This window comes from Citrus clementina, unplaced genomic scaffold (assembly GCF_000493195.1).
Source record: "Citrus clementina cultivar Clemenules unplaced genomic scaffold, Citrus_clementina_v1.0 scaffold_7, whole genome shotgun sequence".
Lineage (NCBI taxonomy): Eukaryota > Viridiplantae > Streptophyta > Magnoliopsida > Sapindales > Rutaceae > Citrus > Citrus x clementina.
This window is the reverse complement of record NW_006262075.1, coordinates 14,944,129-14,961,991: the sequence shown is the minus strand read 5'-3', so window position 1 is coordinate 14,961,991 and position 17,863 is coordinate 14,944,129. Positions and strand designations below refer to the sequence as shown.

General features: G+C 32.8%; 1 protein-coding gene across 1 annotated transcript; it reads right to left on the bottom strand.

Moving 5' to 3' along the window:
* Positions 1-14,219: 14,219 nt before the first annotated feature.
* Positions 14,220-15,862, bottom strand: LOC18037857 (cytochrome P450 83B1). The gene is made up of 2 exons (XM_006427601.2): positions 14,963-15,862; positions 14,220-14,835 (listed from the first exon to the last, which is right to left on the bottom strand). Exons 1-2 carry the CDS (start codon positions 15,860-15,862, stop codon positions 14,227-14,229), a joined length of 1,509 nt encoding a protein of 502 aa, XP_006427664.2. The 3' UTR covers positions 14,220-14,226.
* Between the last annotated feature and the right edge of the window lie 2,001 nt (positions 15,863-17,863).

Below are 17,863 nucleotides of genomic sequence, written 5' to 3'. Positions count from 1 at the left end.
AAATATTGTTGTTTGTTTTTTCAATTCATTTCATTTAACTGCTTTCACTATTTTTTTTTTTTACTGGATTACCTTTTTAGGTGTGTATATTAAATGAGGCTATTCCAAGGAGTGTCAAGTCAGTTTTTAAAGCATGAGAACAGCGTTTGAATTCTTCTGGGATAATTTGTGCACTTGTACACTCTTTTATGGTTCATCTTTTATCTAGACATTGGCTTGTTTCCTTAAGAAATGTGTATGAAACATGGATGCGTACTCGCAGGTGAATGTGCATGTATGTGATTGAAAAATATTTGTTGCTGCACAGAGTCTAGTCGCTGCTGATTTCCAACTTTTAAGTATGTTATAAATGTTCAAGCATTGAATCATTCATCTAAAGTTCGGTTGATTTCAGAAAAGTCCTCATTCTTGCACCATAACCATAGACTTTTGTACTTGAGATCTAGTTCTATGTCTCCATTTTGAATTAAAATTATGTTGATTGAGTTCCATGTGGTATTGATTTGCTTTCGATTTATTGGCATGATTTTTTCACATTACTATTAGGTAAACATTTCTATTAAGGTGATTGATTATGACTGGTTATTTTTTGAAGTTCTACTGAGGATGCAGAATTATTGAAGATGTGCCTCAAAGATGCTACAGAAAGTTGTTTTATAGTCTATTGGAAGTTGTTTTCTGTTAATTGATTCCTTTTACCCTAGTGTCATTTTACTGGGATAGAATTTCACTTGTAAACAAGTGTACGCATCATTTATATGCCTTTTTTTTGTGAAAGTAATGTTGATATCACACCCTGTGCTTAGGATAACCACCCTAATTAAGCAAAGTAGATTTGGCCGTGATACACAATACTTCTTGCTACTTATATGACTAGTGCTCTTAGATTAATATCTATATCAAACTAGAAAACCGCTATGGTACAGCCTTTTTTTTTTTTTTAATGATAGTGCAATTTGTTTTAGTTATTTATCAATACTAGTCCCGTTATTATTAATATCTATATCAAACTAGAAAACCACTGAGGTACAACTTTTTTTTTTATTGTGCAATTCATTTCAGTTATTTATTAATATTAGTCAAGTTATTATTCTAGTTTGTAATGTTATAAATACACAAATTAATATTCTTACCAGTTTCTAATTCAAAATTGGAAATTGTATTTGAAAAAAGAGAAAAGACGCCAACCTTTTGTCGGAGAAGTTACAATAAAATATGCAAGTCTAGTGGATTAAGATGATGTTTTGGGGGAAATATCAATATTTAGCATGCTATATTTATTTTATGACGTATCAAAACAATTCTTTATCACATTCCCTGTTACGCTCATGTGATCTTCATTGTGGACGCAGGAACATTTGCAAAGTAATGACGGTGATCCAAAGTTACATGTTTATATTCCGTAAATGCCTAGTTTTTGTTTCAAAATCTTTTACCTTTGCTCTAAGAATAAACCGTAGCTGGGATCTCAAGGGTCAGAGAAATAGATATTTATTTTCGTAATCACTCATGTTTCCAAATGTCGTTTTAATTTTGTATCTTCTCATATCCCAAGTGGATTGGTTCTTTCTAAACCCCTTTTATATCCCACCAATCAATATGTCTGATAATAATTTGTATGAAATTGATGTTAAAATAAGCAATATGTTGAAATATTGCTTATGAAATTGATGTTAACATAAACAATATGTTGAAATTTACTAATTTCATAAATAAGCTTTGTTGAATGAAGTGAAATTCATAATTAAAATACTAAGGACTTTTGTTCCAATTATTCATGATGATTAAAATACTAAGGACTTCTGTTGCACTTATTCATATTTTTTTCTCATTTAATGGAACAATAATGTCTCTTACTAGGAACAATCAGAGACCATCTTAGGTCAAAAAGATAATATTTGCTCAACTTTGTATACAAAATCAATTTTTGTTTTTCTACAAAGAATTTGATATCTATATTTCTGCACCTATAATTCTATTACATAAATTTTTTCTTAAAGCCAATCTATTTTTTTCTTAGAGTAAAGATGCTCTCGAAATTAATGTTTCATATTATTTTTTCTTAAGAATTGTTTGCCTAAAGTTTTTTTTTTTTTATGTACTAAAATGCTTATTGAGAATCATCCTTCCACTTGATTTTATGATCAAGAGCATTTCAATTGTTGGTGGTGCTGATGGAACAAGTCCTTCGAAGATGAGAGTGTGAGTTTGAATTTATGAACTTTATGTGATAATGCTCTATCAATAATCAAATGTAATACTATCTAATTTAGAAAGAAACTAAAATAGAAATTGTTCACATCATAGTAAGTGGAAACGATCAAATGATCTTAGAAATATAAATTTTACATGGAATTTTCAATGGCTTATCATAAAATTTTCAATCTGTATTCTTTTTGTGTGTCTGATCTAGGTTAGGATTAGATGGTTAGTGGATTGAGCAAAAATTGCTCAAAGTTAGTCCCTCGTTGCCATGCCATAAAGGCTTTACTCAAATTTTAAATTTTTTTATTTCTAAACCTTGAATTGTTTTTAATAGATTAAGTGTGTATGAGCCTTTTTTTTCTTTTTTTTTCATTTTAAAATAGATTCGTCAATTCAGAGGGCATTGACTTCTCAGATGATCAAGATATGCAAGCTCTTTAGGTATGCCTCATGTTGCCTCATCAATGCAATTTTAACAAAATTTTCATTTCAACTTATCTAACACATTTGTACCATTTGTTCCAAGGAATGAGATTTGATTGAGAATTTACAAGGAGTGTTAGAATACCAAATAAGGTAATCATTGATTACTACTCAATTTTGTTGACATGCAACAAAGGCTTTGTTTTCAAACACTTCATTTCAATACTTTCATCATAAGAGCAATTGAGGCAACGAGGAGTAATCTACTGAATTTGAGTGCTTCCCATATGTTAGCAACTTACCATTGTTTGGTTGATATCGTCTTGTCTTTCTGGACAAAAAATTCCATCTTCTTTTCATTAATTATGAATTGTTTTAATGTCATGTTACTCCAAACCTTAGATATTACAAATTTTAAAGTGTGGCCAATATCACATTACACTTCCCCGACGATTTTGGAGCTGACACAACTCAGATATGCTACATCCTAAAAGGGGAAGCCACCCAGGTTATTTATTGGTTGAGAACAAATTCGATAAATTTTAAAGCTAGCTATTATTCAATTGTATAGTATTATTATCTATATGCATTGTCACAAACTTTGAATTTGATGAAATTATATTTTACTTGTGCAATTACGTACCTTGTTACACTTGTTATGTTGGAATTTGATGAAGATGGTGGTGAAACAATGGCTAGACAACCGAAGAGGGGGGTGAATTGGATTTTTAAAAATTATAAAACACTAAAATAAAAAATTAATGTAAATTTCTAATATGAACAAATCAATAGTAATAAAATAATAATAAATTTCTAATAAAATCAAACAAATAGCAAATAAATACTAGCAATCAAAATGTAAAGAGAGAAGGAAAAGAATACGTAGTCCATCAAAACTTGCCTAGTCCTTGCATCCAAGCTCATCACGCTTGAAGATTCCACTAAAGAAGTCTTACAACCTAAGGTTTCAACAAGATTACACTTGACTTCAAAGGTGTGAATGAACCTTTACAACTTGAGGTACAACCTTCTCATCCTAAGTGTTTCCCACATTCTCAGCTACTCAATTTTGATATTGAGATGAAAGTTACACAGATTTGTCACTCACACAATCTATGTGCTTACAAATGAAAGCTCAAAGTGTGATTTGATAAAGGAATAAATAAATTCTAGCTAAGAAAAGATTGAATATGCAATTATAGGCTTGATGATAATCATTGAACGCCTTCTAATTAGAATCTGAAGAAGTCTTTTAGTAATTTGAGGAGAAAACTGTTGTTACTGACTTTCTGAAAGGAAATCGGATTGCCATTTTGACTTTGTGCAAGTTACTGTTATATTGCAATTTAAATAGTCGGATCACCATTCTGAAGTTGTCAGTTAGCCATTTAATTCTAAAGAGTTCACTAATTGGAGTCGGCTTATCACTTGCAGATAACAGTTTGTTGTTTGATTCAAGAAGCTCACCTGTTTGAAGTCGACTTGCTGTTTGTGATAACGATTTGCCGTTTTTAGATAAATTCCATTATGAAATTTATCGGTTAGCTATTTCAAATAAACAATTCACTGTTTTTCTCCAAAATCTCAAATTTATTTGAAGTTATATCCAATTTTGAAGACTCCAACAATCTTATCTAATAACAACAATTTTTTTAGAAACTTTATTTTATGAAAAACTATTTTGTTAAGAAAAATATTAACCAATTGATTTTCGAACCACATGATTTGTTATCATCAAAATCAATATTATAAAAACATTTATATCAATAAGTGGGTATTGCTAGAGTTGGCTACCTTTTTCTTTGATTAAAGTCTTGGGTATTAATGCAACTTTGCACATTTACCATCTTCTTAGATTAGTAATTGCTATATGCTTCACCAAAACTATTAGAATGGATGTTTTTAGTCTAGTTAGTGTTGTTGGCTTCCTCTTGTGTTGCTAGAAATGAAACTGTTATTGGCTACCTTGTGTTGCTGGAAATGAGTGTGTTGTTGGCTTCCCTATGTTGTTGGGAAATGACCTGATCAAGGTTTATTAATCTAAAAACTGCTAATCTTCTACATGTTGTTAGAATTTATTTTTTATGTTGTTGCACTACTCTTCTATTTATGTTGGACTTGGCACTTGTATTTGGATAAAATTAAGTTTGTTGACAATTATCAATGATTATTCAATGTTATTCATTTCATTTTCTTTGTCAGTAAATTTATAATTACAATATTCGTTAGGGTAAATTTCATCCTACCCCCTTATTAAATTGACATACTTTAATTTCCTCCAAAAGTATAAAAACTTCAACTTAACCCCTAAATCTATTAAATTTAATCATTGACTGACATTGATTCACTAAAGTACGATAATACCGTTGTTAGTTACAGAAATATGTTATCTTATTATTATACTTATGTTGGAGAGATATATCTTTTATACCCCTACTATTTCTATAATAAAACTAACCCAAACTTTATGTGCATCACTAACAAAAATCACCCGTAATCTCATTTTTAGAAAATAAAACAAAATCTCAATAATAATATTTCATAAACCAAGAATATTTCATGTTGACCCAACCAAAAAACACCCAAACACCTCCTTCTACACACAATTACAAAGAAAATCTTACCTTCCCTTACCTATGAAGATTCTCAAATTTAAACAAAACTTATAAATTTTGAAATTAAAAATCTATAAAATTATAAAAAAGGAAATTTCTCTCTCTCTCTCTCTCTCTCTCTCTCTCTCTCTTCATCTTTCTTCTCCATCTTCTTCGATCCATTCCTTGTTCATCTTCTTCTTTGTTCATTTTTTTTCTTTTCTCTTTCGCACAGTTAAGCAACTCTACAACTACTTTTAAATCCAAATCAGCCCAGCAAAGCCATGCTCATTGCCTACCAAAACCCATGTCCGTGCAAGGTAAAAAAATAGAGATTTGACTTTTATTATTTAGATGACCTTAACAAAAATGTATAAATACAATTTTAACCTTTTGATTGTTAAAACTAATGGAAAAATATCAGATTTTAGGGGATAAATTGAAGTTTTCATATTTATAGAGTGTAAATTAAAGTATTTCAATCTAATAGGGGACAAGATGAAATTTATCCTATTCACATTTTAACAATCTAATTAATTAGCTGAATTGTGAAATTTTATTTTCTAAATCAATTGCAGGATTTTTATTAAAATGATAACAATTTCATGGTAGAAACAAAATTTTCATTTTTATTAATTATAATTTTCATTTATGAATCAATTGTAAAAAGAATTCAATTAATTATAATTTCAATTTTCATGCCAAAATTAAGATTTCCGGCCAAACATTCAAAATATAGCGCGTGAAATTCAAGAAAAGAGCTAAATTCAAATTTGTTATATTTCCCTTTAAATAAAATTATGATGGTTGTTTGATTAGTTATATTTATCACAGGCTATGACTATTATTATTCTGTCATCAATTCTTGACGTTAGCTTCAATGATGGTATGAACAACCGTCATCTATCTCCTAAGATGACAACTTTTGCCGGTCATAATATGTGCTTTTTCTTGTAGTGTGTGCAAATTAATTTTATCATAAAATTTTAATTAAATAAAAGACACTAAGGGCTTTTTTTATTTATAAAAGTATGATATTTTCTTAATTTCATATATTTTATAAATTTTGCTCATTTATTTTATGTAACTTAAATGAGACATTTACATTTGAATATAAAAAGTAAAATTTTTATTGACTTTAGTCTGAATAAAGTTAGGCATAAATAAGAAGTAAATATCCCAAAGGTACCTATTAAACAAAAAAATTTCCCATATTTTGAAACCTGATCCCTCTTTTCTTTTTTTTTTCTTTTTTTTTTGGTCCCTTATAATTGACGCTTCATATTATTCTCTCTAAAGTTTCATTTCGTTTATTTTCATTAACATTGGAGCTCTTCTTATATAATACTCTTTTATCTAATTTGTCACGTACTTAAAATTTTGTTTTGGATGTTGAAAGCTTGGCTGATATTGAAACTATCTGTTTCATCTCTTTTTCTTGTTTCACCAACTTCTTCTTCTCTCGTCATCTCTCTTCCTCTCTTTTTCTCTTTTTTTCATATTTTGTCTTTTATAAATCATTTAAGTACTTCTAAAATACTCCTGTAAAATATTTTAAACAGTATCGAGTATGGGCTAATCTATAATAGCTCCATAATAATTTTTAGCCAAAAAAAATAAATGTCTACATTTTTTTTATGAATTCAGTAGAGAAAAATGACTGTTAGACCAGTGGGGTATTTCATATAAGTAAAAACCAAAACTGTAATGTTTCCTGTTGCGGTCTTATGTATCAATCAATATATAAATACTTGAAAAAGAGATTATTATTATTAAAGTTAATGGTAAAGATGTGAAAGTTATGTGTAACTTAACTGGCGTATTAAATGATTTAGTTATGCGGTTGCAACATGTTAGGTAATCATACCTAATGACATGGCCCCTACTGGGCATTGAAAAATTTTAAATACATTTTTAAAATTAGCCTATTATTGATTTGAAACGCCAAAAAATTTCCTCTAAATTTTAAAAATATAAAAAATTTCACGTATTAATGTTTTATGGCTTTATGTGTTTTGAGCTTTTCACTTTTAAAACATAAAGAACAGTAAAACAATCCTCAAATTTTTAATTTGTCCAAATCACTCCTTCCATTCATCGAGTCCCTCCCTCTCCATTTCCTCAAACTTTTACGCAGGGAGATAAATTTCTACACATTTTATTATTTAGTTAATTTGTCATTTCAGTCAAAATTTGAGGTTTTTTCTTTTCTTGTTATTTGCCAAATGGTGTTAATTCGAAAGAATTTGATAGAACTTTTTAATGATTAAGAGGAAAATTTAATTAAGTTTACTAATATATTTTATTAAGTTACTTAATGCTAAGTTGTATTCATATTAGTTGATTCATTAGCTAAACAACATTATATATTATGTTTTTATTGCCATTATGGCCGTGTATTGATAAATATCATTACTTTTCTAGATAATGTGATTAGCTATATTTTTAAAATAGTATTAACCAACAAATGCAAATTTGAAAAATTATAGTGTAAATTTGAATCAACCAAAAAATGCAAGCAACTTCTTTAGACCATTAGATCAAGTTTTAGACCATTAGATCAAGTTTTAAGGCAACAACAACGTTGACCGAAAGTTGACTCAAGTCCTTCCCAAGGTTTTTGGACATGCCGGATCCATTTGTGCTTTCAGAATCTCCAAATTCTCACTCAATCTGTGAGTTATGGCAAACGGTGGTATGATGTCATTTCAAGTTTCACAATTAAAGGGAAGTAAGTTTGACAATTGGAGTATTAAAATAAAGGCTCTATTGGGCGCACATGACGTATGGGATGTCGTGGAGAAGGCTTTATTGTGCCAGAAAATGAAGCCACTTTAACTGCGGAGTAGAAGGAGAATTTAAAAAACTTGAAGAAAAAAAAGAATAAAGCAAAGTATCTCATCTTTCAATCATTATATGAAGATGCTTTTAAAAAGATTGCTGGTATAACCTCCTCAAAAGAAGCATGGGAGAAACTAGAAACCTCTTACAAAGGAGCGGAGCAAGTTAAGAAGGTTCGTCTCCAAACATTACGAGGAGAATTTGAGTCTTTACACATGAAGGCGTCGGAGTCAATTTCTGACTACTTTACTCGGGTTGTGACCGTTTCCAATGAATTAAAAAGAAATGACGAGGAGTTAAAAGAGGTAAGGATCATTGAAAAGATACTTCGATCAGTAGACTCGAAGTTTGACCAAATTGTTGTGACAATTGAAAAATCAAAAGATCTGGAGGATATGACGATCGAGCAACTTTAAGGAAGGTTACAAGCCTATGAAAAAAAACAAAAAAAGAAGCAAGGAATCGAAGAACAACTTCTCAAGATGGAAGTTAATCCAAAGAAAAGAGAAGAAAACTCCGACAACGAGAGAAGACACTATGTCTGAGATAGAGGTCGAGGACGAGGTAGAGGTCGTGGTCATGGACGAGGTTGGAATTTCAACAACAACAACTCCAATTATGCCAAAGGAGAAAGCTCAACCAGAGGACAAGGCAGAGGCAATCCAAGATCGAGATATGATAAATCTCAAGTACAGTGCTATAATTGTCAAAAGTTTGGGCATTATGCTTCAGAATGCAGAGCTCTAAGCACCAGAATTGAGGAGAGAGTGAACTATACTGAAGAAAAAAATGGTGAAGATGGCACACTTTTACTAGCACGCAATGACATAAGTGAAGGTCAAGAAAATACATGGTATCTTGACACAAGTGCTAGTAATCATATGAGTGGAAACAGAAGTATGTTCGTGCAACTAAGTGAATCTGTGAATGGCAGTGTCGCTTTTGGAGATGATTTAAAAGTACCAGTGAAGGGTAGAGGTAACATTCTTTTTCGTGCAAAAAATGGTAGCCACCAAATAATTTTGAATGTTTACTATGTACCCAATATGAAAAGCAACATCCTTAGTTTGGGTCAACTTTTAGAAAAAGGCTATGATATTCACTTAAAAGATTATAGTCGTTTCCTAAGAGATGACAAAGGAAATTTAATTACAAAGGTGAGAATGTCGAAGAATAAAATGTTTCCATTAAATATTCAAAATGATATTGCAAAATATCTTAAAGCCTGTCACAAAGATAAATTCTGGACTTGGCATCTTCGATATGAACATCTCAACTTTGGAGGACTGGAGCTACTATCTAAGAAGAACATGGTGAAAGGCTTACCATACATCAATCACCCTGATCAACTTTGTGAAGGATGTTTACTTGGCAAGCAGTTCAGAAAGAGCTTTCCAAAGGAGTCAAACTCAAGAGCTCAGAAGTCACTCGAGCTCATTCATACTGATGTGTGCGGTCCATTCAAACCAAACTCCCTTGGTAAAAGTAACTACTTCCTTCTCTTCATAGATGATTTTTCAAGAAAAATTTGGGTGTATTTTTTAAAGCAAAAATCAGAAGTCTTTGAAGCTTTCAAGAAGTTTAAAGCTGCAGTGGAAAAAGAAAGTGGATACCAGATTAAAGCCATGAGATCTGATCGAGGTGGAGAGTTCACTTCCAAAGAATTTTTAGAGTTTTGTAAAGCAAATGGAATTCGACGCCCTTTGACAGTTCCAAGATCCCCCCAACAAAATGGTGTTGCAGAAAGGAAGAACATAATCATCTTTGACATGGCAAAAAGCATGCTTAAGAGTAAGAGGCTACCTAAAGAATTTTGGGCTGAAGCTGTTGCATGTGTAGTCTACTTATCTAATCGATCTCCAACAAGTAACGTGTGGGGCAAGACGCCACAAGAAGCTTGGGGTGGAAGAAAATCCGGTATCACCCATCTAAGAATTTTCGGAAGCATTGCCCATGTACATGTACCAGACGAAAGTAGAGCCAAGCTGGATGACAAAAGTGAGAAGTTCAACTTCATCGGCTACGAAAACAACTCCAAATGATACAAGCTTTACAATCCAAACAACAGGAAGATCATGATCAGTTGAGATGTAGTTTTTTATGAAGAAGGAGAATGAGATTTTGGCTCTGGTATGGATGACTTCAACTTCTTTCCCATTGAAGAAGATGATCATACACAAATAAAATAAGTAGACGAACAACAAGAGCCTGCTACTCCACCTATCTCACCAGCATCAACCACATACGGAGATTCACCCCCGTCTTTCTTAAATGAAAGAACAGAAGAACGTACAAGGAGTCTTCAAGATCTCTATGAGGTAACTAAGAGACATGATAATCTCACTCTCTTTTGCCTCTTTGCTGATTGTGAGCCAGTCAACTTCCAAGAAGTTGCACTAGATGAGAAGTGGAGAATTGTAATAGATGAAGAAATCAAAGCCATTGTGAAGAATGATACTTGGGAGCTTACTACTCTTCCCAAAGGTCACAAGGCAATCGGTGTCAAATGGGTGTATAAAATAAAAAGAAATGCGAAGGGAGAAATTAAAAGGCACAAGGCGAGGCTAGTTGCAAAAGGCTATAGTCAAAAGGCCGGAATAGACTATGACGAGGTATTTGCTCCTGTAGCTCGACTTGAAACTATTAGACTTATTATTTCTTTGGCTGCTCAGAATAAATGGAAGATTTTTCAAATGGATGTGAAGTCTGCTTTCTTGAATGGATTCCTTGATGAAGAAGTTTACATTGAACAACCATTGGGTTATGTGGTGAAAAGACACAAAGACAAAGTTTTGAGATTGAAGAAAGCTCTTTACGGGTTAAAGCAAGCACCAAGGGCATGGAATAGCAGAATTGATAAGTATTTTCAAGAGAAAGGCTTCACCAAATGCCCATATGAACATGCTCTCTACGTAAAAAAAAAAGATATAGATATTTTGATTGTGTGCTTGTATGTGGATGATCTCATCTTCACTAGAAGTAATCCAAGCTTGTTTGAAGAGTTCAAGAAAGTGATGATCAAAGAGTTCGAGATGACTGACATCGGACTAATGACATATTATCTTGGCATAAAAGTCAAACAAAAGGAAGAAGGCATATTTATCTCCCAAGAAAGCTATGCAAAGGAAATTCTCAAGAAGTTCAAGATGAATGATTATAAGCCTATAAGCACGCCAGTGGAATGCGGAGTTAAATTATCCAAACATGATGAAGGCGAAGATATAGATCCAACATTCTTTAAAAGTTTGGTCGGAAGCCTACGTTATTTGACATGCACAAGACCAGATATCCTTTATGTTATTGGACTTGTGAGCCGATACATGGAGAATCCAAAGACCACCCATTTTAAAGCTGCAAAAAGAATCCTTCGCTACATCAAAGGTACAACTAATTTCGGCTTGTTATACTCATTTTCTAATGACTACAAGCTTGTTGGATATAGCGATAGTGATTGGGGTGGAGATGTAGATGATCGGAAAAGCACCATAGGATTTGTGTTCTTCATGGGAGATACTGCTTTCACATGGATGTCAAAAAAGCAACCTATTGTCACGCTATCCACTTGTGAAGCTGAGTATGTAGCTGCCACATCAAGTGTTTGTCATGCAATTTGGCTCATAAATTTGCTGAAGGAGTTGAGTTTGCCACAAGAAGAGCCAACCGAGATTTGTGTTGATAACAAATCAGCAATTGCCCTATCCAAGAATCTAGTCTTTCATGATCGAAGCAAACACATAGACACTCACTATCATTTCATAAGAGAGTGTATTACAAGAAAAGAAGTGCAAATCAAGTATGTAAAATCACTAGATCAAGCAACTGATATCTTCACTAAGCCACTCAAGCAAGAAGACTTCGTAAAATTCAAAAGTTTGCTTGGTGTCACAGGATCAAGTTTAAGGGGAGGTGTTGGATCATAAACTTGATCCAAGATGAATAAATTCAAGCCCAACTCATGGAAGATTCCATGAGTAGGTATGGTTGGTGAAGTTTGAATTATTTGTATTAGGTGTGGTAGGTGTGGTTGGTGAAGTAGGTGAGTGGTAGGTTTTAATGAATGGTGAGGATTTATGTAGTAGTTGAATAAATGAATGGTTGTTATTAGTTTGTATCATGTATAAATACCCCCTCTCCCCTTTGGTTTAAGCATCAAGTGAAATAACAAAATCTCTAAGGTGTAGAGAGTGAAAAATAAGAGTTGTAATTGGTGAGGAGTGTTGTTGAAGAAATAAAATAGTGTGATTTGTGAGTTTTATTTGTTAATTCTCCAACACTTACTACCTAATTTTATATAATATGTTTGATTTTAACTATGATGTCCATGTATTTAATGCTTATATTTATAACAGGTATACATAATACTTACAGGGACGTAAATGTTAAATAACCATATTTCAAATATTTGTAATTAAAAAAAAAATAAGATGTCACTCATAATCAGACATTGAAAGAGGAAAAACAAACATGTCATTTGAATATTTCTATTCAGAATCAATTAGACTTCATCTAACTTCAAACAAATTCAGATTTCAAACAAAAAAATAAATAAATAGTACCTATTAAAATGATACGTATCTACAAACAAACTGACAATTTTGATAAAATAGATACGGTCCCGAATATAATTGACATTTACATAAAATAACATAAACAAACTCCTATAAGCTAGTGATTAAGGAGTCCCAAGCACTAAACAATCTCTAAATCATTTAATAAGCGTGCGGGGCGGCAAATCCGTCACAGCGTCCTGATTTCAGTGACATTGTTTCAGCAATAGAGAAATACGATGAGTGTGTGAAAGAAGGGCTTCCTCTCACTTCACATTCAGGACTTGTGAGCCCCAATCTGATTCTTGAACGCTTGAAAGGCTGTGTCTCTATGGGCTCCTCTATACCTGTACATGCCTGGCTGCATTTTTACAAAAGGTATTGCTTGCCATTGTGGCCACGCTAGTAGATATTATATCAGTTCATAATAATCTGTACATATTTTTTAGTTAAATATTTATCTAATTTAAAATATCTAAGGTATGTTGCTGGCGTATCAATGTCATGTTATTGGATTATTGTTTTGGATTTGTGCACTGAAGCCACAATTACCATTCGGTGTGTTCCTATTGCAAAAGTAACCAATTTTTATTGTTTGATTTTCGGTAAAGCAACAATGAAACACAAATGCTTGTTTATGTAATTTTCATAGTTTCTATGGTCATGTATGCAAGAGATATCGAATTGTGGATCCAATACCTCCAGTCTGAGCCGGTATGCTTTCTGAACATCTTTAATATACACAAGAATTGTATATTAAATGCATACTCGAGAACTCGAACTCGAACTCTTAAGCTCATAATGAAATGAACAGATGCTCACCACTTGTTTTAAAGTGGTTTTTAATACTTCATCTTAACTTTCCCTTCCATTTTACCTTAATTCTATATTACACACAAAATAATGAATATAAATCAATTTGTCAATTTTTTGTATCAATTGAACACGCTTTCTTTTCTTTTTCTCTCATAACAAGTTGCACAGAATCATAAATTATGCATATAAACTGGGAATTGCTCAAGGATAATTGGGGTCTAAAGCAAAATATGAATACTAGCCTAAATTAATTTTTTCATAAAACAATAATGGAGAAAAATCAGACAGTAAGACAACATAACGCTTCTTTGCACCGGTTAGGACATATGTGAAAAAGAAAAAGGAAATTGACAATTTTAATGAGACGGATACTTGAGAATAATAATCGACATTTCCATGATTAACAAAATAAGCTAGTAAGGAGACTAAAGCACTAAACAATCAATGGCACCCCATTTCATTAAGATAAGAAGGAATCAAATACAATAAATTATGGACTTCCAATCACTTTCAACAAATAATATTTGACATGAACTAAACTTACTGTAAAAAGAATTGGAGTACAAAAGATGAAAAGACATTGACCGACCAAAAACAATTTCAACATTAACGTTAAGACATTGAACCCCATTTAGCCCTTTCGTTTTCAAAGAATTTTTTCGCCCGTTTTTCCCTAAATGAGGTTACCATATCCATTATTCAGATTCACTAAAGGAAAAGCGCGCACGCATGCATACGAAAGCTTTACAAATTTATTCATTTATATCAAACAACGAACTAAACCTTCCAAATCATGAGTATCATATAAATTTGGTAGCCATAAGCTTGAGTGGAATCTTCTTGTGCATGGCTACACCGGGTAGAATATCATAATCCAAATCTTCATTCTTCATCCCATCTGGCATTTTCCAGTCAAATTTGTAAAGAAGATTGGCAAGTGCAAGCTCCAAAGTGCGCATTGCCATTGATATTCCCGGACAAATTCTTCTGCCGCTACCAAATGGCAGCAGTTCAAAGTGCTGTCCTTGAAAATCAACACAATCTGTTCCCATAAACCTCTCAGGAATGAATTCGTCAGGTTTATCCCATACTTCACTGTCCCTTCCTATTGCCAATGTATTTACGTAAGCGAGCGTCTTAGCTTCTATTTTATAACCATCAACAACGCACTCTTCTGCTGTTGATCTTGGGATCAACGGAACCGGCGGTTGCAACCTGAATGTCTCTTTCAAAACAGCCTTAAGATACTGTAATGTCTCAAGGTCGTCTTCATCTACAAACCCTTTGTTTTTTGCCACACTTCTAACTTCTTCTTGAGCCTTCTTCATCGTTGCGGGATTCCTCATTAGGTTGGTCATGGACCAAACAAGAGTGGCTACGCTCGTGTCCGTGCCAGCAACAAATACGTCCTGGGAGGTGTACGAGGATAAAATTATATGAGTAATGATTTTCAGACAGAATAAATTTGACAGAATGCTGATAGAAACAACCACAAACTTTAATAACTAAGCTGAATGAAAAAACTAGATTAATTACCATAAGCACTGCTTTGATATGTTTCAAAGTCAGATCAATTTTAGTCTCAGAGTTTTTTCTAATTCGAAGTAAAACATCAATTATATCCTCTTGCTGCTGATCAACTTTTGGCCGGTTTGGATCTAAATGCTCATCAACAAGCTCTTGATAGAATTTATCAGAATCTTCAAAAGCCTTTTTAAGGCGACGATTTTTTCCTGTGAGTGTATCGACCCAACCCATGAAAGGAAAAAAATCTGAAAAGAAGAAGCTCCCTGCCATGGCCTGAGTTTCAGCCAGAATATGATGGAATCTGGTTTTGTTTCCAACCCTTTCAGCTTGGCCGTCATCGTCTTCGCACCTCTTGCTAAAGGCAATTCTGCAAATAAGGTTACATAAAAGAGACATTATTATTTCACTTAAGTTCGCCGGTTCTGAAGCACTTGCCGATTTGGATATTTTTTCAATCATACGGGAAACCTCATTTTCTCTAACAGGACGAAACTGGCGCAGCCGATTAGCGTTAAACAAATGGATGACACATATTTTCCTCATCTCTCTCCAGTAATTGCTATATGGCGTAAAAGCCACATCTATGTGTTTGTACGAAAACGCTTTCTGACCTGTCAGATTTGGCCTGCCAGAGAATTGAAGATCATTGGTTCTCATGACCTCTTTAGCCATTTTGGCTGATGAAATGATTAGTGTTGGTAAAGAACCAAAACGAAGATACATGAGGGGGCCATATTTTTTCGACAGCTCCCACAAATAACGTGGAGGGTTCGAGGTATCGTATTGGTGTATGTTACCAATTATAGGGAGACCTGGAGGGCCTGGTGGGAAGGTCTTTTTGTGTTTTCGGAGAAGAAACAGTAGCGAGATTGGGAGAGATAAGAGGATGAGAATAAGCTCAATAGCCATTTTGCTTGTATTGCACTTAGTTCTCCAGTATTCCACATATATACTGCTGAAGCCTTCCTCATCCGTTTGACTAATCCAATTTGTCGACCTCCCTTCTCCCAATGTGTTGACCAATAATTGATTTAAATTGATTTCCGTTTTTGGCAACTAATCCGTTTTTGGCAACTATAAATGGTGGGGACATGAAATTGGCACGTGTGTATGTAAAGGTTGCCTGTTGGGAAGTGGCTGATAGCTAATCCCTTAGTCAAATCTCTTAAATGAAAATAAGAGGTTTAGCCATTTTGGCTGATGAAATGATTAGTGTTGGTAAAGAACCAAAACGAAGACACATGATGGGGCCATATTTTTTTGACAGTTCCCACAAATAACGTCGAGGGTTCGAGGTATCGTATTGGTGTATGTTACCAATTATAGGGAGACCTGGAGGGCCTGGTGGGAAGGTATTTTGGTGTTTTCGGAGAAGAAACAGTAGAAAGATTGGGAGAGATACGAGGATGAGGATAAGCTCAATAGCCATTTTGTTTGTATTGCAATTAGTCCTCCAGTACTCCGTATATATATATATATATATATACATACTGCGCTAAAGCCTTCCTCATCCGTTTGACGAATCCAATTTGTTGTCCTCCGTCCTCCAATTGGCTAATCCCACTTGTTGACCAATAATCGGCTTAAATTAAATTCCATTTTCCGCAAATAATTCATTTTTGTCCTTTTTATTGAATGAACCTCTGTAGTGAATTTTGATTGGATAATAAATTTGTCAAGCTCTCGTTTATGTCTAATTTTACAAATTCTGCCATGAGAATTTTCAAATATATGCCGCTGAATAATTGCCTGCAAATTTTGATCATGTTCTTAGTCCTTAGACCACTTTTGTTTACTTTTTGGAGACGAAAAGGAATTTTTATTTTTGACGTCATAAGTTGTCCAAATTGAACTTCTCGCGTGTTTCAGACCATTTAGTTGCCATATATTACATATTGCTATTGTTTTTTATTTCATTCGTGATTTTGACCTGTTTCCTCACATGATATGCTCTCACTAAGCCACTTGCTCGGTCTCGGTTTCATTCTCTCAAAAACAAGAATAGACTCATCCATCGAACTACATCTTGAGGGGCCTAATAGACTAAGTCAATATTGATAATTGTTCATTAATTATTTTTCGATCTGTTGTAAATATATTGTGTGTATATTTTTGTTACAGCTGTGTCCATAATTCTGAGAATTAGTTGTCACTTATCTAGGAATTTAGTCGGACAATTTTTTTCGGTGAACTCAATAAAAAATGCATGGGCATATTTTATCATTTTTCCAAAACCTGATATTTGATAGTGCCATGCCTTGTCTGCAGCTTTTGCAGCCATTGCGAGAAATAATAATAATAATAATAACAAAGAACCAGAAAGTATTTGAAGGGGCTTTCAAGAAAATCAGAGCGTTCAGGATTTTTGTTTGTTATTGATTTAGCATTTTTTTTTCTTTTATCTGTGGAGCTATTTGTTTTTCTGACTTAATGATATTATTAACTCAATTTCAATCAATTAAATTATTAAATTTATTTATTTTTGAATTTAACGAAAATTTTTAGTCATTAAATTATTAAATTATTAAGTCAATATATTTAGCTTACTTGCTTAATCTAAAAACTCTTGAATGACATCATTGAAAAAATATTCTGTAAGATATCCTTATAAAATTAACTAATTTTTATTCTTACCAAAATAAAGTTTACTAATTAGCATTATTAATCATCTCTATAACCTATGACAATATAGTGGTAAGCTATTATTACTTTTATCTTTCTTTTTTTCAAATTAGCATTATTATCTTTATAATTTTTATATGTATTTTTTTATATAAAACATCATAAACTATAATAAAATTAACATATATTAATTTATAATTGTAGTGATTTAGCACCCTTAAGACTCAAGATAATAAACCGCTGCCCAGGAGACTCTAGCCAAGATCAAACAAGTTGCAGAAGAAACGA